Source organism: Saccopteryx leptura, chromosome 5 (genome assembly GCF_036850995.1).
Source record: "Saccopteryx leptura isolate mSacLep1 chromosome 5, mSacLep1_pri_phased_curated, whole genome shotgun sequence".
Classification (NCBI taxonomy): domain Eukaryota; kingdom Metazoa; phylum Chordata; class Mammalia; order Chiroptera; family Emballonuridae; genus Saccopteryx; species Saccopteryx leptura.
The window spans coordinates 16397756-16421763 of NC_089507.1; the positions used below are offsets into that span (position 1 = coordinate 16397756).

The following is a 24008-nucleotide window of genomic DNA, read 5'->3' on the forward strand; positions in this document are numbered from 1 at the left end:
GATTAATGGAACTACATATTATTTGCCTTGTTTTATTATCAACTATGTATACTATTACATGTACCAACTTAAATGGTCAACTAAGTTCAAACCCTCTTACTTCTGCTCCAGAGACAGAGTCCTGGATATTCCTCATTATTGATTTGATCATAACCCAGTAAGATCCAATCCCATTAGATACTACAGTTATACCTTGCACCACCAGTTAATATAAGAACACTATTTGTACAAGAGAGAGCTTTGGGGAAAAGAACATTGTCATAGTTGGAAGGTCTCTTTAAGATACTATTAAATTGATTGCTTTTACCGTGAAGAAAACAAGTATTAGCAGTTAACTTTCCCAGTCTCAAAACCAGTTAAATAGCCTAGCAAAACTAGGATCAGCGTACCAGTTCCAATCCAGGGCCTCTACTCCACTAACTTTCCCCAGAGTCAGAAATCCATGGATGATATATGTAGCAAAAAGCCTACACTTCGCTGTACTGCTAGATGCATGAACCCCTTTGCTAGAAAAACAAATAAAAATCAAAGTAACCTGTCAGAGCAAAGAATAGGCAGAACCGGGAAGCAGTAGTTCTACAAAAACCATAGCCATTTTCCTCTGTGGACTTCACGGAGTAATGAAATAATTATTCACACTAAGGGGTGAGTCACAAGAATACGGTGTCACCATAAAATTATGGTTACATAATTTTGAAGTTTCAACAATGAAGTAGTAAACAAAAACTACACAGACAGCCAAAGTCTGCATTTTACTGGGTATCCTATTATCCAAAATGTTTCTTTGTTTTGGGACAAAGACTCACTTAAAAACTCATCCACGCCACCTAGGAACTGGTAAGAACTGCACAAATGGGCCTCACCCCAGACCTATTTATTCAAAAATTTTGAAAGTGGGCATAGCAATCTGAGTTCTAACAAGCTTTTGTGCGATTCTGATGCTTGCTAAAGCAGAAAGCAATGGTTTTAAACTAATCAAGTAAAACAAGAGGTACAAGAGTAGATTAAGCAAAAGCTGATGCCTAAAGCAGCAAACATGTCCTTGGAATAGGTTCCTGTTCCCAAAATAAGGAAATAGGTTCCTATTCCCAAAATAAGGAAATAAGATACACTAAAAAATAAGAGGCCCTGGCCGGTTGGCTCAGTGGTAGAGCGTCGGCCTGGCGTGCAAGGGGTCCCGGGTTCGATTCCCGGCCAGGGCACACAGAAGAAGCGCCCATCTGCTTCTCCACCCCTGCCCCTCTCCTTTCTCTACGTCTCTCTCTTCCCCTCCCGCAGCGAGGCTCCATTGGAGCAAAGATGGCCCGGGCGCTGGGGATGGCTCCTTGGCCTCTGCCCCAGGCGCTTGAGTGGCTCTGGTCGCAACAGAGCAGCGCCCTAGAGGGGCAGAGCAATCATCCCCTAGTGGGCATGCCGGGTGGGTCCTGGTCGGGCGCATGCGGGAGTCTGTCTGACTGTCTCTCTCCGTTTCCAGCTTTGGAAAAATACAAAAAAAAAAGAAAAAGATAAGCCCCAAAAGAAACAACAACAACAAAAAAAAGTGTTGAGTAGTATCAGCTTAAACATTTTTGCAATGGGCACACACAGACAGCACAGTACCACTACAAACAACAGACCACCTGAACCCAGGCGACATCAAAGTGATATAAACAAACAAAGCATGGTAAAACATAATGTAATGTGTCGTTTGTTTACCGTTGTGTTTACGTGTATTTATATAGAATTTTTCCAAAATGAATGCCATAAAAATTTTAAAATAAACTACGTTAAAAAATGTCAACTGCCTGACCAGGCGGTGGCGCAGTGGACAGAGTGTCAAACTGGGATGTGGAGGACCTAGGTTTGAGACCCCGAGGTCGCCAGCTTGAGCACAAGGTCGCTGGCTCGAACAAGGGATCACTCAGTCTGCTGAAGGCCCACAGTCAAGTCACATACGAGAAAGCAATCAATGAACTAAGGTGCCGCAACAAAGAACTGATGTTTCTCATCTCTCTCCCTTTCTGTCTGTCTGTCTGTCCCTCTGACCCTCTCTCTGACTCTCTGTCTCTGCCACCAAAAAAAAAAAAAGTCATTAACTAATGTTCATGTTATGAGCGATGAATAAACCATCTATGAATGAAAGTGATCTCCAATAATTCCATGCTATGTTACTTGGTCTGGTGTGTGTGGAGGGGGAAAGGGAGTCACAGAGGGAGAAAGGGGTGTGTGAAGAGGGAGAGGTGGGAGACAAGAGAACTCTCCAAAATCCCTATCTTAAACCTCACCCCCTAAAACCAATGCCTGATAGATCAATGATGTTTAAAACAAACAAAATATTAGAATATAGGGATTAAATTATTTTAAATCTTGAGCAGGGTATGATGCATAATCCAATGTTTAAAAATAAGTTAATTAAATACTTGTATTAAATTCAAGGTTTCTACAGGGCATGAAGTATAGAAGTGGGTAAAAACAGGTTAATAATAAATAATTCAATAATTAATAAATAATACAAGAATAAAACTGTTTCAGGTACTCACAAATGTAAACCTACTTTTGCCCATCCCTGTACTATCTATCTATCTATTTATTTATTTATAAAGGAAGAGGAGGGGCAATAGAAAGACTCCTACATATACTCTGCCTGGGATCCACCCAGCAACCCCCATCTGGGGCCGATGCTTGAATCAACTGAGCTATCCTCAGTGCCCAGGATTGACCCTTGAACCAACTGAGTCACTGGCTGCGAGAGGGGAAGAGAGAAAAGGGAAAGGGAGGGAGAAGAGAAGCAGATGGTTGCTTCTCATGTGCGCACTGACTAGGATCAAACCCAGGACATCCATATGCCGCCAAGCCAAGCTCTATCCACTGAACCAACCAACCCAGGTCCTGCCCACCCCTGTATTATAATCAAAGCAAGGAAATCGCAAACTGGACAAAAATTGCATCCTGTATCCAGAATACCAATTTTGTTAAAAAATGCCTACCAATCAGTAAGAAAAAGATCAACCAACCATAGGACAACAAGAAAAGAATAGAAACATATCAAATTTCATCAATCCTACAATACTGTATATTTTTTCAAGTTTACCTTTTCTGTTACTGGGATGCATTTAAATAGTACCTTACAAATGACTGTCAACTTGGTAGCAATACTTCTGAAAAGAGTGTCTCAGATTCCAAATAGAAATACAAATGGCTCACAGACATACATAAAAATGCTCTATTTCATACAAAAATATGCAAATTAAAACCATAATGAGTTTCCATTTCTCACTTACAATACTGACAAAGATAAAAGAAGCTCCACAACTCCGTGTGGGCAAGGGGATGAAAACAGACCATTTGTCATTTCTTACTGGCCAGAGTAGATAAAATCTCCATAGAGGGCAATCTGGCAACAGCTAAAAAAATTCAGACATACCCTTTGACCCAACCAATTTCATTTTGTAGAAAACTCATTTCAGTTATACATGTGTGGAAAAACTGTGTACAAGGTTATAAAAGGGTAATAAGGAAAGCAGCATTTTTTTAAAAACAGAAACTGCAGACACTGGCCGGTTGGCTCAGCGGTAGAGCTTCAGCCCGGCGTGTGGAAGTCCTGCGTTTGATTCCTGGCCAGGGCACACAGGAGAAGCGCCCATCTGCTTCTCCATCTTTCCCTCTCTCCTTTCTCTCTATCTCTCTCTTCCCTTCCTGTAGCCAAGGCTCCACTGGAGCAAAGTTGGCCCGGCGCTAAGGATGGCTCCATGGCCTCCACCTCAGGTGCTAGAATGGCTCCCGCCACAATGGAGCAACACCCCAGATGGGCAGAGCATCACCCCCTGGTGGGCATCTGGGTGGATCCCAGTCAGGCTCATGCAGGAGTATGTCTGTCTGACTCTCCGCTTCTAACCTCAGAAAAACACAAAAGAATAAAACAACAACAAAAAAAAAACCCCGCAAATGTGTGACTAACAATAGATTTAGGTAAATAAACTATGCAGCCATTAAAAAGAATGTGGCAACTTTTTTTTTTACTGTTTTAGAACAATCTCCAAAATTCAACATTAGCAAAACCAATAGCCGTATGTCTTGAAACAGTCCTGCCATAAATGCTTAAGTTAATTTGTTTCAAAAATTCAACTTACAAAGTATTATTCCAATACTGTTGGAATTTGGTTACCTTTGAAGGTACAGCTGATATCCTGGCGTAACTATAAATCAAAACTGTTTTGAAATAATCCAAAACTTGACTCAGCACAACCCAAAGAAATTCTCAACATCTGCTCCAAAGGATTATCTATTATAATGACCAGCACTGTTTAATCTGAGTACAGGTATTGATCAACTTACGACCTATGCAACTTATGACCATTCGACTTTATGACCACAATCGCTAGCCACCACTGCTCCATGTCTGGCAGTGCAAGCGTTGCCCAGCTGGGCGTATGACAGTGCGGACCAGCTTCCGGCAGCACTACCATCTCCGTGTGCACCATTTCAACTGTTAACCCAGACTCAGTACAATAATGAAAGAAAATTATGATAAAATATGACTTAAAAGATTTTTATAACATCATTTCACAATACTGTACATACAGCCTACTCAACTTTTGACCAAATCGTGTTACAACTGGTCTGTCGGAGCCTATCGTGGTCGTAAGTCGAGCACTAGCTGAAATCAGATTTACTGCTTTCCTGATTACCTAGGAAAGATTTACAAATACACATAAAGATTTATATGGAGACAGGAGGAATCACGATGGAAAGGAAAAACACCTACAGTGGTTAAGAACACATCCTTGTTGCAAAACAAGATGAGGTTCAAGTTCTTGCTCTCTTACTGGTGTCTGACCCTGAACAAGTTCAGGTTCTCTAATGCTCCTTTTGTAAAATGAGAATATGGTGGCTAGTGTTTAAATTAAACAATGTATACAAAGCACCTAGAATACCAACTGCCTGGCACTTGGAAAGTATTCAATATAGCAGGATTCTATACTAGTCTTAACTAACTTTCACCTAATATATTGGAATAACCTTACCTCTACAAAGCACACAGTATATTACAGCCACATTTCTGTCCCTACCAACTGGATTAAGTTTCACACAAAACAATAAACAGGACAAAAAACAAAGCGGGATATACATATCCTAAATTGTCTGCTTCAGAAAAGACCGAAAAAGACGAGTCACACACACATAATTATTATCAAATGGATAAAGTAACTATAAAAGAGTGAACTAGGTCTGGAATTCCAGATTTCCCAAGACGAAATTCTCGTGAATTCATACAATATATGTGCATTTTGCAAGTGTTTGAAGTTTAAACCCCATGTTAAGGAGACATTTTACTGCATCATGGAACTTCAAAAGGTCCACATTCAGGGAAATTGCATTGGTCCTACATTAATAGATTGATAAATAAATGTATACGTTTTAAGTAAAAATGAAACATTTAAGGTTTGTATAAATCTCCTATTTACCACTAAATTTTTAGTTAGATTAACTCTCTCTCTCCCTCCCTCCCTCCCTTTCTCTCTCTCTTTCTTCCTTTCTCTCTCTCCTCTCTCTTCTCTAAAATGAATAAATAAAAATAATTTTTAAAAAGTTTAAAAAAAATCAGCCCTGGCCGGTTGGCTCAGCGGTAGAGCGTCGGCCTAGCGTGCGGAGGACCCGGGTTCGATTCCCGGCCAGGGCACACAGGAGAAGCGCCCATTTGCTTCTCCACCCCTCCGCCGCGCTTTCCCTCTCTGTCTCTCTCTTCCCCTCCCGCAGCCAAGGCTCCATTGGAGCAAAGATGGCCCGGGCGCTGGGGATGGCTCTGTGGCCTCTGCCCCAGGCGCTAGAGTGGCTCTGGTCGCAATATGGCGACGCCCAGGATGGGCAGAGCATCGCCCCCTGGTGGGCAGAGCGTCGCCCCCTGGTGGGCGTGCCGGGTGGATCCCGGTCGGGCGCATGCGGGAGTCTGTCTGACTGTCTCTCCCTGTTTCCAGCTTCAGAAAAATTAAAAAAAAAAAAAAAAAAAAAAAAGTTTAAAAAAATCATCTAATGGAACATATCCGTCGTCCAGCAGCGCTTCACTGTATATACATGCAGTCACGAGAAGAATAAACTAATCTTGGGTATAAACAGGTTACTTAGTGATAAAGAAAATTTATTCAGTGATAGACTATTTCCAGAGAATAATAAATATGGTCTTCCCTTAAAGATTCAAAACAATGTTACTGTTTTCATACTCAACATGTGACACGACAGGACTAGCATGAGATAGTTCAGACTTCCAACTGTATATCATGCTACATTACTTTTCATGTCATCATTGAAGAGCTGCATTTTTGATAGTTGCTGTGATTAAAGAGCCAAGTACAGTTGACCTTTGAACACCATGGTTTTGAACACCACTTATACTCAGATTATTTTCCCCAAAAATACCTGTCCTATTTTCCATCTGAGGTTAGAGACCACAAATACAGAGACCAACGATATACAGTGATCTATGCCTTTTTGCACATGGACTTACACATCTGCAAAGGTAGGAGGGACGTGGGGGGAGGGGTGTCCTAAAACCAATGCCCTAGGGACAACACCTAGGGACAACTCAAGTTTTTGACACAGATGGGCATGAGGGACCAGCACCCCTACCCCCCGCACTGTTTAAGGGTCAACTGTATAAGACAAAAATCAATATAGAAAATAAAGCTGGCAGTATGCAATCTGATTTTACGGTTTAAGAAACTGCAGTGTTCAACTGGCACAGACATCACATTTGTAAATAATGGTGGTTAAAAATGAAATTAACAGGCCCTGGCCAGTTGGCTCAGCGGTAAGAGCGTCGGCCTGGCGTATGGGGGACTAGGGTTCGATTCCCGGCCAGGGCACATAGGAGAAGCGCCCATTTGCTTCTCCACCCCCCCTCCTTCCTCTCTGTCTCTCTCTTCCCCTCCCGCAGCCAAGGCTCCATTGGAGCAGAGATGGCTTCGGCGCTGGGGATGGCTCCTTGGCCTCTGCCCCAGGCGCTAGAGTGGCTCTGGTCGTGGCAGAGCGACGCCCCGGAGGGGCAGAGCATCGCCCCCTGGTGGGCAGAGCTTCACCCCTGGTGGGCGTGCCGGGTGGATCCCGGTCAGGCGCATGCGGGAGTCTATCTGACTGTCTCTCCCCGTTTCCAGCTTCAGAAAAATACAAAAAAAAAAAAAAAAAAAAAAGAAATTAACATACTGTGGGTTTTTTTCCTTTCAATTTATTTATGGTATTTGTTTAACAGGCTACTTATATTGTTAGAACCAAACTGCCAAATAAATGAAATTCTGAGTTATTTCTTTAGACCTAGGGTACCATAAATGAAATTACTCTGACATTGAGTATGCTGTAAACCAAGTCAGCATGAGAAGGTCTACTTTACTTAAAACCTAATGTTGCTATCAAAGTCTCTACATCCTTCTCAGCTCAGATAAAATACCTCCTCCAATGCACGTGACACTCAAACTACCTTAACTGCTTCAGTTTATCTAACCCAATCAAGTCAAAGAGCCAGTGGCACTAGCAATAGTTCCTTTATATACTTAATGTCCTTTTTATTGGTAAAGAAATAGATTTATAGCCCTGGCCGGTTGGCTCAGCGGTAGAGCGTCGGCCTAGCGTGTGGAGGACCCGGGTTCGATTCCCGGCCAGGGCACACAGGAGAAGCGTCCATTTGCTTCTCCACCCCTCCGCCGCGCTTTCCTCTCTGTCTCTCTCTTCCCCTCCCGCAGCCAAGGCTCCATTGGAGCAAAAATGGCCCGGGCACTGGGGATGGCTCTGTGGCCTCTGCCTCAGGCGCTAGAGTGGCTCTGGTCGCAACATGGCGACCCCCAGGATGGGCAGAGCATCGCCCCCTGGTGGGCAGAGCGTCGCCCCTGGTGGGCGTGCCGGGTGGATCCCGGTCGGGCGCATGCGGAAGTCTGTCAGACTGTCTCTCCCTGTTTCCAGCTTCAGAAAAATGAAAAAACAAAAAAAACAAGAAATAGATTTATATAGGCTCAAGTTCAATTTGATATATCCTTAGCAAAAACATTACACAATGAGGCAACGCTAATTTTACTATATACAACAGCACTACATATAGCATGATTTATATACAATGACTAGTAGAAGTAAACAGTCACATAGAAAGGCACCATATAGTACTTTGAATATTAAAATCTGCAATGTTTTAACACATTTCTAAAACAAAAAAGGACAAAAAGCAGACAAAAATATCAAACCCATTTGCAGTACCATTTCATGATTCTTAGCTGTAATGATTAACAGCAGCCAGAGCACAGATTTAATTCTGCACAGCTAAAATAAATTTTCAAAACACTGTGCATTCCTCAAATTTTCACAGGTTTTGAAGGAAATTCTTTACCATCCTCACAAGAGAATTTACACAAAGTAGCATCAATGTGTAGGTTCCGTCTGACATTTTTTAGACATTGGCACTGTAAATAAAGAGCCTTCTATAACTAATAGTTTACAAATGCTTAAGTACAAAGGTCAGATGTACTAACATATGCAGACCTTCAGGAAATCAACCTAGCTTTCTACAAATTAACAAAAGCTAATAGCATTCTAATTCTAGAGTGACAACAGTGATTTTTCTGATAAGAACTGCTTAAGTGGTAAGTAACCACACTTATTCTTAATTCACAACCCCTTTCTAAATATCCAGTAAAACTGCCTTAATCTAACTTTCGTGCTACACTTTAGTTAGAACAAAACCTTCCACATAACAGATGTTCAATAAATTAGTTTATAATTAATGTTTGTATAATTAATGATCTCTAAAGTACCAGGCCTGTTTCCACATCTACTTCCAGCTTTAGAAGAGTATTTGAATTCATTCATTCCATAGTGACAGGTCAAGGTTTAATTCAAGTCAAAACCCCCAAATTGTAATTTAATTGTTATGTTAAAAAGAATTTCATTAAATTGGTTTAATAAGCCCCTTTCTAATTAACTGGGTTAACTGAGTTAACTGGTAATAAGATCCAATAATTTCTCACACTGGAAAGCTACGACCACCATTAGCAGCAACAAGAGCAGCAATGTGGACTTCGCACTTGCTGGGTGACAGGAATTACTCCAAGGGCTGTACACAAATTAACATATTTAATCTCAGAACAACCCTATGAGAGTTATCATTAGTTCTGTCCTCCAAAAAAGCACTGAGCACAGGGAAGTTAATGAGTGCAGCCAAGATCAGAGCTAAGAAGTAGCAGAGCTGGCACACAACCAGGCACTGTGATCCTGGAGTCTGTGCTCTAGGATCTGTTTCCTTTCATTTCTCCTCTCAAGTCATCTATTTCAAAATGAGACGGCTGTGTTGGAAACCACTCTGGCCGTAAGCATTTGGTGCTTAAAACTGCTATTTCCAGGGGCCCCAAAGAATTGGCTCTGACATTGTCTGGGAATCTGCCCTGCTGTCAGCCTTAGAGGTTCTGTCCAGCCAGCTCCTTATGGTTAGCAGTGTTTGCAGTGAACTCTTATGTTTGTTAAATATTTTTAAGTTCCTTTCATCTTCTTGCCTAGATTGGCTTTTGGAAATTAAAATCTTCTTCTTTAAGTTTTGAATCCATATTGTAGAACAACATTTCTCTGGCTGATCTGTTTAAAATGTCTCTCCCTTAAGCTTTACAAGGATGTATCACACCTGGGAACCCAAAACTACTCATTTCTCACTGACACTTAACTGTAGATTTCATCCACGTGTTGCCTGTAACTTTTCTTGATTATCTACCAACTCATCCTGAAATTATATAAAAAACATATAAACTCAAAGAGAGAGCTACAGCACATTTTGCTTCATAAACATCACCCCAGATTGGGTCCAAAAGCAAAAGATACAGAATAAAAGGCAAATTATATGTATACCAGATCACCCTGTCACTATACCCTCTTCACCAAGAGAAGTTTTAACACATCAGGAAAAAATGTCTTTCCATGAAAAATCTACCCCTTTTTCATGATTATGCTGAAAATTTTCCCAATCTATATTATAGTGACAACTTTGTTATTCCTTCCATTCTCCTTAGATTTTTATTTTTAATAAGGGTTCCATGCACAAAGCAAGTATACATATAGACACAATCACTGTTGTTCTCAAAGAGTTTATACTCCAATTAGGCAAGAGATACACATGATCACATTTTAAATATAAAAGCACAAGCTTGGATTTTGTCATTCTTTTGTCAATTATACTGTAATTACACCTGATCAATGAGACTATCACTAAACTAAAGATTTATTCAATGAAGGGTTAGGCCAAAAATATGCCTCAACGAGTCACAGACAAGCTGATTAAGTAAATACAAGCTCAGTTGTTATTAAGTGATATTGAATTCATTAATCTGAAGTCCTAATAAAATATGCATCTAAGAAACTAGGAAATAATGGCATAACCCTTGAACAGTACTGGGTATTTTGATTATGAAAAATATTTAATTTGTAGTATCAGTCACATTTTAAAACCTTTGAGATATACACTGATATATTTACAGATAAAAGGGTATGCTGGCTAAGATTTGCTTCAAATTACGTAAGACAGACGGTTGGAATATGGATAAAATAAGACTGGCCATAGTTAAAGATGCAAGATAAATATATGGAAACTCATTACATTATTCTACTTCTGCATATATTAAAAAAATCTATGTAATATTTCATTTCTCCCCTTATTATGTATATATTTCTGCCAGCGAAGACACTTTCCTGCCCACATAATGCTGTGTTCCAGAATTGTTTTTTAAAAAAACTTCCGGGGGAAGATTGCAGCATGACATAAACATTATTTTTAGAAAATGATTTAAATGTCACATATAAACAGAGGCAACAAAAGAGAAAGATTTTCAAAAAAAATTACTAACAGGCAATATACATCACAACTCATGCAGAATGCAAGTGTAAGATGAAGATAAAAAATTAAGAGCACTAAATAAAAATCTGGTAGACAGAAAGCTCAATACGGTAGAGACAATCATGTGTACCACAACACAATGAAGACGAGTGAGGACTCTGAGGAGACCCCCAAAATATATTACAAGACAAAAGATTCCTCCTTTCAGCTCAGAATATACATATATATATATATGCATAATAGCTGTATAGTTAACATTAAAAGTCCTCTCCCCCAAATAAGTCATCCCATCCCACCCATCACTCATTCTACAGCTGTTCTTTACTAAGATGTCACTTTACTTTTCTATCACATTTAAATGATTAACATTTCACCTAAGATTCAGCATCAAGTAACTCAAAACTGACCTTCGAACTTCAATGTCTACTGAATATTCTATATATTAGCACCAAAAAACAATCCAATATAAAATGTTATCTAGTAAGTCTAAGAAGGTCTACTCTAGACTATTCTAAATTTGGATGACATGAGATTCCAACAGCCGAGTCCCGTCTAGTCGTAAAAACTAAAAGAGAAAGTGTCAATTTCTAAAGACAGTACTTACTTAAGAATGGTTTTTGCACTACTGCAGTCTTCAAATCGAATGGAGTAACCAACTTCCTGGCCCAACATCACATCCATTTCATCAGCAACTCTCTGAGCCACACTCATTGCCGCCACTCTCCTGGGCTGGGTACAGGCAACTCCTCTCTTGGGTCCTGGTAAGGATCGCATGTACTCCACACACCACTGTGGAATCTATCAAATAATTCACATTTAAATTAATTCTACTGTGCCTGTATATCAGGTATATTTAACATAAAGTATTTTATTACATTCTAATAATTAAACACAAAAGTCAACTAGGCACACCACAAATTATTATGACTCAAACTTATAACAGAATAAGCACTCTAAACCAAGGAAGGGTCATGTAGAATACTGACATGATGAAACTGGACTACTGAGTGGGCTAGGTCCACTGAGGCTTTGCAAAATATCTAGTGCCAAGAGTTCCACCATTAACCATTTCTCTATGCACAGGAGAAAAAAATCCAACTTATGACAAATTCTACTTTATAACAAAGATTAGTTTCCAAAAACATTTTAAGAAACATGAGTTACAAAATACAGGTAAAAACAGAAGTCATACCCGCATATATTTAAAAGCTGTTATCTTTTCATTTAATTCAAATTTAGTTCATAAGCCAGGAAAATCTAGGCGAGTTGTGCACAATGGCAGTATCTTTGGTACCACACTAAAAAGTCAATGTTAGTAGTTGTCATATATTAAATTCAACAGGACCTAGAGAAGCAAGAGCAATACTTCACTGAGGAAAGGCAGCTGCCAAGGGGGAAGGAAGAAAAACCCACCAAGTACAGGCTGGTTGATGCCATGATGACAGGGCATTTCCTCCCTATTTCATTTTCAATAAAAGCTAACAGATCCTCGACTCCATGTTTCTTCACTGGAAAAGAGAAAACCATGGAAAACTCAAAGTGCTCACTACATTAAATGGGAATCCGCTGATACAAGAGGCACACGATGCGTCTCCATCAAAGCCTCCAAAGCCCACCAGACTAATGCTAAAAAAAGAAACACATTTGGGGGGGATTTTTTGGTACATAATTTGCACAGACACCTGAATAATACTGACAGCTGTACTATTACTGTATTTTAGTTAGTTACTCCAGCAATTTTGGGGTGTTCTGTAAAATACCTGAAATATTTGAGAGGGAGGGGTACATACATACTGCTTCTACAGAAACACAACAATGTGTATCTTTAAAGGAATTAAATGAGCAAAAATACTCAACTACAAGATAGGTGGCTCTCTTTAAGTATCTAAACCCACAGTTCAAAGTTTAAGTAACTTCCCAGCAAGGCTTTATAGCTATATATTCATTTCAGCAAGCCTCTCACAAACACAAAATATACTTTGTAAGACCAAACAAAACAAATTCAAAAAAATATTCACTGGTCAATTAAAGCATGTATAATTAATTCACAAATCTCAAAACAAGAATGCTCCCAGATTTTTAAAACTTCACTCCAGTGAAATGGACAGCTTACCCTCATTTTAAAAATAAATAAACAGCCTGACCAGGCAGTGGCGCAGTGGATAGAGCGTCGGGCTGGGATGCAGAGGACCCAGGTTCGAGACCCCCCAAGGTCGCCAGCTTGAGCACAGGCTCATCTGGTTTGAGCAAAAGCCCACCAGCTTGAACCCTCTGCTGACGGCCCGTGGTCAAGATACATATGAGAAAGGAATCAATGAACAACTAAGGTGTTGCAACGCGCAATGAAAAACTAATGATTGATGCTTCTCATCTCTCCGTTCCTGTCTGTCTGTCCCTGTCTATCCCTCTCTCTGACTCACTCTCTGTCTCTGTAAAAAATAAATAAAAAATTTTAAAAAATAAAAAAATATATAAACAGGTTCGGCTAATTAAGCAGTTTTGAACTTTTGATCTCAGAAACTTTTTCAACTCTTAAAGCAGGATGCCAAAAAACTAAGAGATTCAGTGTATTAGAAAATTAAAACTGAAATACTAATTCTTAACAATAAAATCTTACTCTAAGTTAACAAATATTTTCTATGAAAAATAATTATATTTTCCAACCCCCCCCCCCCCCAAAAAAAAAGAGCAAAAGGACACTGTTTTATTTTTGCTTTTCTCTAATGTCTGGCTTGATAGAAGACAGTTGAATTCTTTTATCTGCTTCTATTTTAAATGTGTTGCAATATTTTTGTTTTATTTGTAAGTGTACAAATAAAATCCCAGGAACTTTGAAATGGTTTCAAGGACTTTCAAGCATTCCCAGATGATATAAGGAGAAGCGCTTAGTCAATGCATCTATTCATATTTCTAAGAATAGCATTGAGAAAGGAAGTAGGTCCTGAAATATGCAGGCTATGGCTACTCACGCCAGGCATCAGATCTTCTACAGCTATTCCTTCTTCAGCTTCTTCCCTTCCTTCACTTGTGGCCATCTTCCTAAAAACTAATCCTCAACACTCTAGTCTTGTTCTACGTGTAGAGTACCCTAAGCGGTCTTCTGACTGCTAACACTATAATATATTAAATGTCAATCCCAACTCCAGTTCCCATCCATGAACCAGTGGTCATATCCATTTGAAGATTATTTTATTGGTATCCCAAATTCAACAAGTTCAAAACCAAAACTATTTCTCACCTTCCTCCAAATATTTATTAATCTCTCCTGGGCCCCCTACTTAATAACAGTAACACCCTAACTCTAATCAATCCTTTATTACCCATTTGATCACCCTATATGTAATCAAATTTTGTTATGACCTCCTACACAGTCTGTAGTTAGCATTCTCACCAGACAAGACATTCTGTAAAAATCATTGTCATTCCCCTCCACTTAAATAGCTTCAAAGAGCCTGACCTGTGGTGGCGCAGTGGATAAAGCGTCGACCTGGAAATGCTGAGGTCACCGGTTCGAAACCCTGGGCTTGCCTGGTCAAGGCACATATGGGAGTTGATGCTTCCAGCTCCTCCCTCCCTTCTCTCTCTCTGTCTCCTCTCTCTCTCTCTCTCTCTCTCTCTCTGTCTCTCCCTCACCTCTCTAAAATGAATGAATAAATAAATAAATAAATGGCTCCAAGGGCTCCCCAAATACAGCAAGATCCGTTAAGGCCCAGCCTACTGGTGCAGTCTCACCAGGCTGCCTCACTCTTCATGTGCATCCGACACTTCATCCAGAGCAAACACACATGCTTCCCCTTCTCTGAACCTGTGCCCTCGCTCACGTCCTTCAGTTTCCTCTACATGGATAGCATATGTGTATATAAGTTGCAATGTGAAATGTCTTTCTTTACTGAGCCTCAGTCAAAAGTTAGTCATCATTTGATTCTGCTTGGAGAATTTCATTTTTCTGACAGGCACAAAAAGATAACCCCAAATATGACTAACTACTACCGATGGTTTTGAATCAGTTTACCAGGGTTTGCCCAAAAAAGCATTTGGGTGAAATTCACTATTTAAGACTTCAGCTTCCTTTCAAATCCCCCAAATGACCTGCAATCCTAAGTATCCAAGCATCTTAACTATCCAAACAAACAAAAATAAACCAAAAAAGTAACCCAAATAATCATAAACCTCTGGACCACCTTCCTCTATACTACTACTAAATAAACTCATCTCTGAAACAAAGTTAACCATACACGACCACAGAGAAGAGCTGTATTAAATGAATGTAACACTGGCTATGCATCAAAGAGAAAAACTGAATATTGGGCCCATCTAAACCTACTATGCAACCTAGGGAAATCCACTAAAGCCAAGGTTCTCATTCATCTAGGCCTCAGTTTTTTGGTCATCTGTAATATGGGGACTAACAACCTGCTTGCAGACATGTTGAAAAAAATAATACATACCAAGAACACAGTGCCTGGCTTTACCGAATTAAATGGGTATTGTTAATACTATGCAAATGAGATAAATTAGTTGAAATAATTATTAAAAATACTATGAATAAGTCCTGGCCGGTTGGCTCAGCGGTAGAGCGTCGGCCTGGCGTGCGGGGGACTAGGGTTCAATTCCCGGCCAGGGCACATAGGAGAGGTGCCCATTTGATTCTCCACCCCCCTCCTTCCTCCCTGTCTCTCTCTTCCCCTCCCGCAGCCAAGGCTCCATTGGAGCAAGGATGGCCCGGGCGCTGGGGATGGCTCCTCGGCCTCTGCCCCAGGCGCTAGAGTGGCTCTGGTCGCAACAGAGCGACGCCCCCCGGAGGAGAAGAGCTTCGCCCCTGGTGGGCGTGCCGGGTGGATCCTGGTCGGGCGCATGCGGGAGTCTGTCTGACTGTCTCTCCCCGTTTCCAGCTTCAGAGAAATACAAAAAATACAAAAAAATAAAAATAAAAAAAAATACTATGAATAAGTTTTAGAGTTCTATCTTTCTATGTAGTCCAGTGGTTCTCAACCTGTGGGTCGCGACCCACAGGTTGAGAACCGCTGATGTAGTCAATTTTTAAAATTTCCATCAGGTGATAAAAATGAATCAACAGTTTTAGTTTTAACATCAACACTAAGCTTTTATTCACTTAAAAAGAAAAATCATACAAAGCCCAGACTTTAATAAAAGCTTCCTACTTTAATTACTATTGTATCCATTAAGTACTCAAAAATTGATAATTTGTAGCATATGTAACAACATAAGGAGATGTATATGCAGTATGCTCAAATATAAACATATCATAGATATATTAACATGGAAAACAGGACATTAGGAAACACAACATATTAATAATTATTTCTGCCTAAGTAATCATAAAATTCTTTTCAACAGTTTCCTGAATGTTCCAAATTTTCTGCAAGAGCCAGGAGCTGCTATTTGTGTAACCTCCAAGAAATTTCTAACTAATGGGTCAGGCTCAAGCATATGAAAATATGGTTAACCTCAGTCTAGCAAAAAAATGCAATTAGAAGTTAACTGAAATACCACTTTTCACTTATCATATTTGTAAACTTCAAGCCCAGTGGTCTATGCTAATCCAGGTTTCCCACATATGCTCTCATGCATGCTTGTTGAAAGGCCCAGAGGTTACCTAGAGAGAGCTATCTGGCTATATGTATCACAACCACAAACAAGCCTCTGAACCACCAACTCCACTTCTGGAAATTTATCCCAGATACACTTGCTCATGCACAACAACCACTAGAAGTAGCCTAGATGTTTATAACGTGGACCCAACAAATAATGGCTCGCCTATGTTTGAAATATGTCCTGGATATATTACTAACAAGATACTAGTAAGTGTTTAGTGTGTGTGTGTGCGCGACGCGTGCGCATACACACATGTATACAGAAGGTGCCTAGGTGGAGGTCATAAGTCAAGAGACTTTATCTCTTTCATTTTTAAACAGGTAATATTCACATGGTCCGAAACAAATACAAAAACAAAACAAAGCAAATAAATCAACAAAAAACCAAAAATGACAACAAGGAAAACCACTCCAGTGGTTCAGAGTACTTCATCCAAGCACTGAAAATAAACCCTACAATCCCAATTTTGTCCTACCCCAAAGTGGGGACAGAGCACCACTCTGCCTTCCTTTAATGTAACAAAACCAGAAAAACAGCACTGCTGCTTCCCCTCCAGACTCAGGAAAGGAGACACTCCCCACTGGGTTCCCGCTCCGAAAGTCACTACAAGGTGCTCAACACCAAAGCAGCTGTTCTTCAAGATGTCCTATCGGGCAGCAGACAGTAAGAAGAATCACCAGGATCAAGTAAATGACACTTAGCAAATCTAAACATTAATAGAAATGTGACACGGTATGCAATAACTCACCTGTGTTGTTTTGCCAGACCCCGTCTCACCAACCAGTACAAAAGACTGATGTCTAACCAGAATATCTGTAAACCTATCCTTGTATTCCCAAACAGGGAGCTGAAGCCGTTTCTTTAGAATATCATAGTATCGAGGAGTATGGGGTAAGTTGGTAAATGGATTAATGCACTGTGGAAGTGATGTGTGTCCTGTATGTGCTGTGTGTGTTGAATGGGCAGAATGTGTTGAATGTGTTGAATGTGCTGAGTGGGTCGAGTGAGCTGAATGGGAAGCTTTTAGAGGTGGTAATCCAGCACTGATAAGCATAGCATTAGTGGAAGCTCGCAATTCCTTCTCCTTTTCTTTTTCCCTTTCCCGCTCTCTGTCTCCTCTATCTCGTTCTCGGTCCCGATCTTTAGACCGATCTTCACGATCCCGTTCCCGATCCCGTTCCTTCCTAAAAAAAAAATAAATAAAAATTTTAGAATTCAGATTCTCTAAAGTCACAAAGAAAGTAAACATCCAACAATCAAATGAATAAACTGATACAAAACTCAATGAAATATATGAGTACCCAGAAATAATGAAAAAGAACTTATATAATCAAGGAGTATTATTCATGCCGCTACTAACAACCTTCCCTTTTTAAATGATGCCTCAAATTGTTAAGGGACCTCAAATTGTTAAGGGACCGTCTTTTCTACAACCTTTGGTCATCAGGTAACACCAGAACTCAATTCTCTGCAAGTCAAACCCTTTTCTACTCAGAAGTTAAATTCTGAGGGCAGGGTGGGGAAAAGGTAGGCGCAAATCAGGCAAAAAATAAATGAATAAAAAGGACAGCATCACAAACTTTCCCAGAGTCCCCTTCAAGTTATATAAAAGGTATATTTTGCATTGAACTTTACATTCAAAATTTAGCAAGAACACTGCTTCTAGACAGAGAGACAATTCCCTCTCACATTACATTAATAGAAATATGAATGAAAAGATTATATGCAAAGTTTCCCCCGAAATACTTTCCCAGTAAGCACACACTGCTGTATAAGGAAAACTAAAACACTTATTATTCTGTTGTTGCAGGTACTCGTGCATGATATTCTTAATGCAGTAAAACATCTGGAAGCCCAAGTACACTTTGGTCATATATTAAAAACAAATTTCACTGAACACTATTAAGTTGTTTAAAATTACGCGAATGTGCACTACATTAAACTTAGGCCAATATTAAATAGCCAATTCTAGTATCTACTTCCAGTTACTACAGATGATCCCTAACACAATAATTTTAAAATAATCTTATGTTCATTCACTCTACTGATCCAGTTCACTTCAGGCGAAGTCCTATAGCAGACAAACTTAACACAAAGTGTTTAGACCCAGACTTTCAAACAATCAAGTCAACGTGGCGCTATGACACAAGCCACTAGACATGCTATATTTCCTTATTCCTAACACACAAGACATAGAAATGTCCCATGCCTGATTATGAATAGCAGAGTAGGAAATATCATTCATTCTCTGTAACAACAGTGAGCTAGCTAGGCAACACTAACTCTCCTTGGTAGAATACAACTAAAATGCTAAACCCAACATGAGAAAGGACAGTTCCCAATTACAGAAATAGGCTAACCAATTTACATTTAATCTTGTCCTTCCCAAAATAAAGAATTTTAGTTCATAGGAATTTACTTAAAGAGAAAAGCCTTATTACACATATATATACTTTTCACATTTATAACCACTTCCACATATATTCACATACATACATCTCAATGCTCACCTTCTACAGAACCATACAAGCTAAGATGTAAGGCTCTTATCCCACCTGGCATAAAGGGAAGGAAAGCAAAGAGAAAAACCACTAGGGATAGCCTACTAATACATACACCAAACTCTCACTATTCAAAACTTAAGCTTCCTAGCCTATCTTTGAAACATGCCATCAGTCATCCTTTCTTTGATTCTTCACTCTGCCTCTGGTCTAAGGTTCTCATTGATTAAATAAGTATTTAAGTGCCCGCCAAATTAAAACGAGGAAGTTTATAATAGGGTGGATAGAAACATGCCCAGCAAAGTGAGAAGCACTGTAGCCACAAGGGTCAAAGAGTGGACATCTTTAAAGATCACAGAATATAAAAGAACCTTTAAAGAATATCTGATCTAAACAGAATTCCTGATTCTAGCACTCCAGGTTGGGGGAACAGGGGTGTGCAAAACCCAAGTTTAATGAACTTCTATACTTCTAGCACAGCATCAGGCATTTAACATATGAAGGTACCCTTCCAAGGTTATAAACCGTGGATGGAGAATGATGGGCAAAGTAAACCATTATCACCTTGCTTTCTTACAGTAATACCTATTCTAACAAAGATGCTTTTCAGGGGCCTATGAAGCATAAAATGCATTTGAAGACACAAAGATTAAGTGCTGACCATGAAATGGGCTGTGATACAAAAGTAAAAGCAGCACTCAGCTGCACTGCCATTGGCAAGGTATTAGCCTCAACTCACTAACCTGCAAAACGAATAGTAGTCACTTAGATTAAAATAAAGCAATAGAAAGGATGCAGAAGGCAAATCCAATCACTTTGAAATGATGCTTATGATTAAAACTGTCCACCATCATCACTGGGGAAGAGAAAATAAAAACTAAAGGTCAGTTAAGGAGGGTTCAAAGCCACAGCTTCATAAATATGTGCAGACTTGCACATATGGAGGGTTCTTTCTAAACAGGCACTTTAATTATTAAGGAGTTTTGTTGTTATGAAGATATACTATTTGAGGTATAATGCTTAAAAACGATCAAAGAAGTGCTTTATTATCACTTAGCTACAATACTGGCGGGAAAAGACAGTATGACACAGTTGCTGAACACGTGATTCTGTACCCTCTCAGCTCAATTCTAGCTCAGCACTTAAGCTTACTAGATGGCCAGTTATTTCTTTCCTCATCTATCAAGCGTGGCTATTCATGTCCTGTGGGGTATTCCAATAATTAAATGAAATATTGCTTATCATTAAAAGTTTTCCTTTCTTTTTTATTTTAACAATACCATGTTAAAATTCTGCGTGAATAAATAACATGATCTAAAATACTGCTAATGAAAGTGCAAACTGGTTATCAAAATCAGAATTTTACACAAGCACTGCTTTTGTTCTGGCAATCTACCTTCCTCCCAGCAACTCCTCATAACAATACGTGTGCAATATATACACACAGAAAGTTCACCATACGTTTGTTTCACTTACAAGATAATGAAGACTAGGAAACTACAAAAGCATCATTCAACAGGAAATTGGTTAAGTTACAACACGATTTACACATGGAATACTATGCAGCCAATGAAAAGGATAATAATGTATTCCTATTCTATACTTTATTTCTGAATAAATAGAAATTTAAAAAAACCATTTACAACATCTCACTGATACTAAATTTTATAGTTTATACCTGTGAACAAATATTCAGAGATCTAAAGAAAGTTTTTCAAAGGATTAAAGACAGGAGTGAAAACTTCCCAAAATTTATTTGCCTCTTTTTTTATCTTCAGGTATGGACATTCTTTTTTCCCTGGGGCAAGTTACTCACCCTCACCTATTTCAGAGGATTGTAAGGAAAATGTGCTTATATATAAAACATTTAGAATAGTTTCAACAGTACAGTATGTACTCTACAGATGTCATTAGTGTATTTGTTTCACATTTCACCAACAGGAAAAGCTCTCACCCTCACCAGAATAGCAGAAATTAACATCAAAGTGAAAAATGTTCCTATTTTCAAAAAGTTGTTCCTAAACTTCAACAGTAGGTTGTCTTTTCAGAAGTAATTATATATATGGGATGATGGAAAAAGCAATTAGATCAGTTTGTAACAGAAACCAAAATTAAAATATACCAGGAGTAGATAAAGCTCCACAAAGTAGGGCAAAATTTTGGGATTATGAATGTGCATGAAGTCACCCACTGAACCAATCACATTCCCCTCTTGCTATGGGGAAATGGTACAACATGTTTGACAGTGAAGTTCACAAAACTGACAAGCCTACCCTCTCAAATAAAACCACCTGCTAACTATCAAGACTTAAAAACAAACCTGCATGACTGTGTAACAGTCAAAAAAAGTGACTTTTCAAGTTATAAAATATGCCGGGGAAGAAAAAAAACCCAACCACTAGAAAATGTGGTGAAATCACCGATAAAGAAATTGGTTTTATGAAATATTAAGGTGACACAAAAATAACTACACAAATGTCCCTCTAAAATATCTCAGAACGTGGGCTTTATTATAGGTAGATATCAAATAATAACCAAGAGAATCTTAAAGCCACCACCAACAAACCAGAAAGTCTACACTTTAGCTAAGGATACGCTTTGCAAAAGAGAGCAACCCATGTACATAGCAGGAGACCACTAATCCCCACAAAAGCACTGAAATGGTGCACATACACACAAATATGAGTAAATTCACTCCTTTCCAGTGTATTGTTCCAAGCTAAACTCTTGTGAGAGAAATCAATTGCATCTTAGCCAGATGACTGTTTTGCTTCACAAGAACCAAAAAGCATGTATCCTTGCTTTACTGATCCATCATAAATGTCATTAAAATAGGCTGTAATGACTGGTAACTAGTTACAGCATGTGTGCTGTAATTAAAAAAGAAAAAAAGCAAGAGGCTAAGAGTGAACATGAAAAGATCAAAGTTCCAAATCCATCTGCAAAGTAAGGTTGAACTAACCACCTTAACTCGAGGTCTCTCTTTCTCATCCCTTAAGTGGAGTTGATTACACTCCCTTTCAAAGTCACTTGCAACTGAAAACAGCCTGTGACAAGAACCTCTAATAGTCTAAAGTTTTGATGGGGTGGAAGGGACCACAGTTTAAAAAGAGAGAAAACAGAAGTCTGACATTGGAAACTAACAAATGTATAAGATTAAACTGTTAAATACTTCTGCTTCCCCAAATCAGTACATGAATAAGTATCAAAAAGTACACCCTAATTTATCCTGGCTTACACTCCAGACAGATATCTGGCAACACAAATGAAGGGCTTTGAGTGAACAAAAATTCACAGAAGTTATATAGGTGACCCGACACAGTGATTCTGAACACGTACACAAATAATACAATAAAATTATACAAAGTCACTGGATAGTCAGACTTCTGTGTTTTTGCTTGGATTATCCAAATAAGTATCTGTACTTCAGGAATGATAACTCACACTGGACGACAAAATGATGTTGATGCAACTGTTAAAACCGTGTGTACCTTTAAAGAAACGCTAAGGGAAAGGAATCTGAAACACAAGTCTCAGTGTATTTCGACTCTCAACCTCCCCACGAAGGACAATTTGCCATAAATATTAAAAACATCATTTGAAAAGGGTGTTCTTGTTTCAAAGGCTGCTTGTGAAAGAAGGCGGGAGGGATAGAAACCAACCATGAACTTATTGGGAAAAAAAATAAACAAAAGTGCCTTCTAGTTCCTATCCCAGGAAGGCCCAATAACCACCGTTTTAGCCAAAGCAGAAAATAAAAGAGATGGCGGGAGAGTCGGCCGAGAGCGGAAGTTTGCCTAGCAGCTACTTTGAAGTGTTTGAATGGACGGAGGCACGCGCTCTCCCGCCAAAGTATAAACGCAGAGGCCCCAGACCACCAGCCTCCCTGCCCGTCAGGTAAGCTCCACGTTTCCCTCTCTCCCGGCAGGCCTTCCACGCTCCCTTCCCCCGAGGACTGCCGGTCTGCACGCCTCACGCCACCCCCGCCACCCCCACGCCCGCCGGCAAGCCCCGTCCACGCGCTCGTCCTCGGCCCGGCCCGGCCCCCGCCCGCCCCCAAGGCCCCCTCCCCGGCCCCTCGGCCCGAGAAGTACCTGCCGCCCTTGGAGGCCACTCTCCCGCCGCGCCCTCCCCCACCCCCGGCGCCAGGCCTCACCCGGGAACCCGGGCCACGCGGCCCGCGATCTCCTCCTGCCCGCTTCCCCGAAGTGACTCGCTTGGCTCAGTCCGGGGAGGAGGCGCCCTCGTGGCCACGCCAGACCTCTCCACCCGCCCGCCCGCCCGCCCGCGCAACACCTCTCCCCGCGCCCTTGCCCGGCCGAACGCCCGGAGCGGCGCCGCTCTCCCCGACCCGCCCGCCGCTAGCGAACCGAGCCCGGAGGGAAACAAAGCGTCGGACTCCGAGCCCCGCTCCGCCAGGCCGGCCCTGGCCTGCTCCCCGCCGGGACTCCCAACAAAGCCCAAGCCGCTGCCGCGCGCCCCCGGCCTGGCTTACCCATCGGTCCCCGCACGCTTCTTGCCGGAGGGGTAATCCTCCCCCAGGTCCAGTCGGTGCCGCTTGGACATGTTGGAGCGGGAGATTACGAAGGACGAGAGAGTAAAAGCTGGCGGCCTTGTCGGCGAAGTCGACGGCAGCTACTTAACTCTGGAGGACCCCCACCCCTCCCGCTACAACAGCCTACACCGTGCGGCCGGAACCAGGAGCTAAAATGGCGGCGGCGACGAGGGCCGGGCCTGCGTGCGCGCTTCCGCAGCGTGCTGTGCGTGCGTGCGTGCTGAACGCGCACGCACCGGAGGCGGGAATTCCAGACCCGCCCTACTTCCTTCCCGCCCGCCTCCTTCTATTACAGGCGTTTTATTTTTATGGGGTCCGAGCGGCTGCTGGGCGGGATGATCCCCTGTGGCCTTCACGTCTCTCTGAATTAGGAAATTGAGAGAGGAAAATGATCAGACCTAGTTAGGAAATCCTACCCCTCTGTATTACCCTGGCATTAGGAGAGTCTGAGACTCCAAGAGTTTGAGAAACCAATCAATCATATCGCAGAGCCCCAACTACTTCC

General features: G+C 40.7%; 1 protein-coding gene across 1 annotated transcript in view; it reads right to left on the reverse strand.

The window, feature by feature from the left end:
* DHX15 (DEAH-box helicase 15) overlaps positions 1-23673 on the reverse strand; it is a 55851-nt gene extending 32178 nt beyond the window's left edge. The window contains exons 1-3 of the mRNA XM_066384572.1: positions 23444-23673; positions 17196-17631; positions 11436-11629 (exon numbers count right to left, since the gene is read on the reverse strand). Coding sequence (XP_066240669.1) covers positions 11436-11629; positions 17196-17631; positions 23444-23514 — 701 coding nt within the window. The 5' untranslated portion in view covers positions 23515-23673. The remainder of the gene's footprint in view (positions 1-11435; positions 11630-17195; positions 17632-23443) is intronic.
* Between the last annotated feature and the right edge of the window lie 335 nt (positions 23674-24008).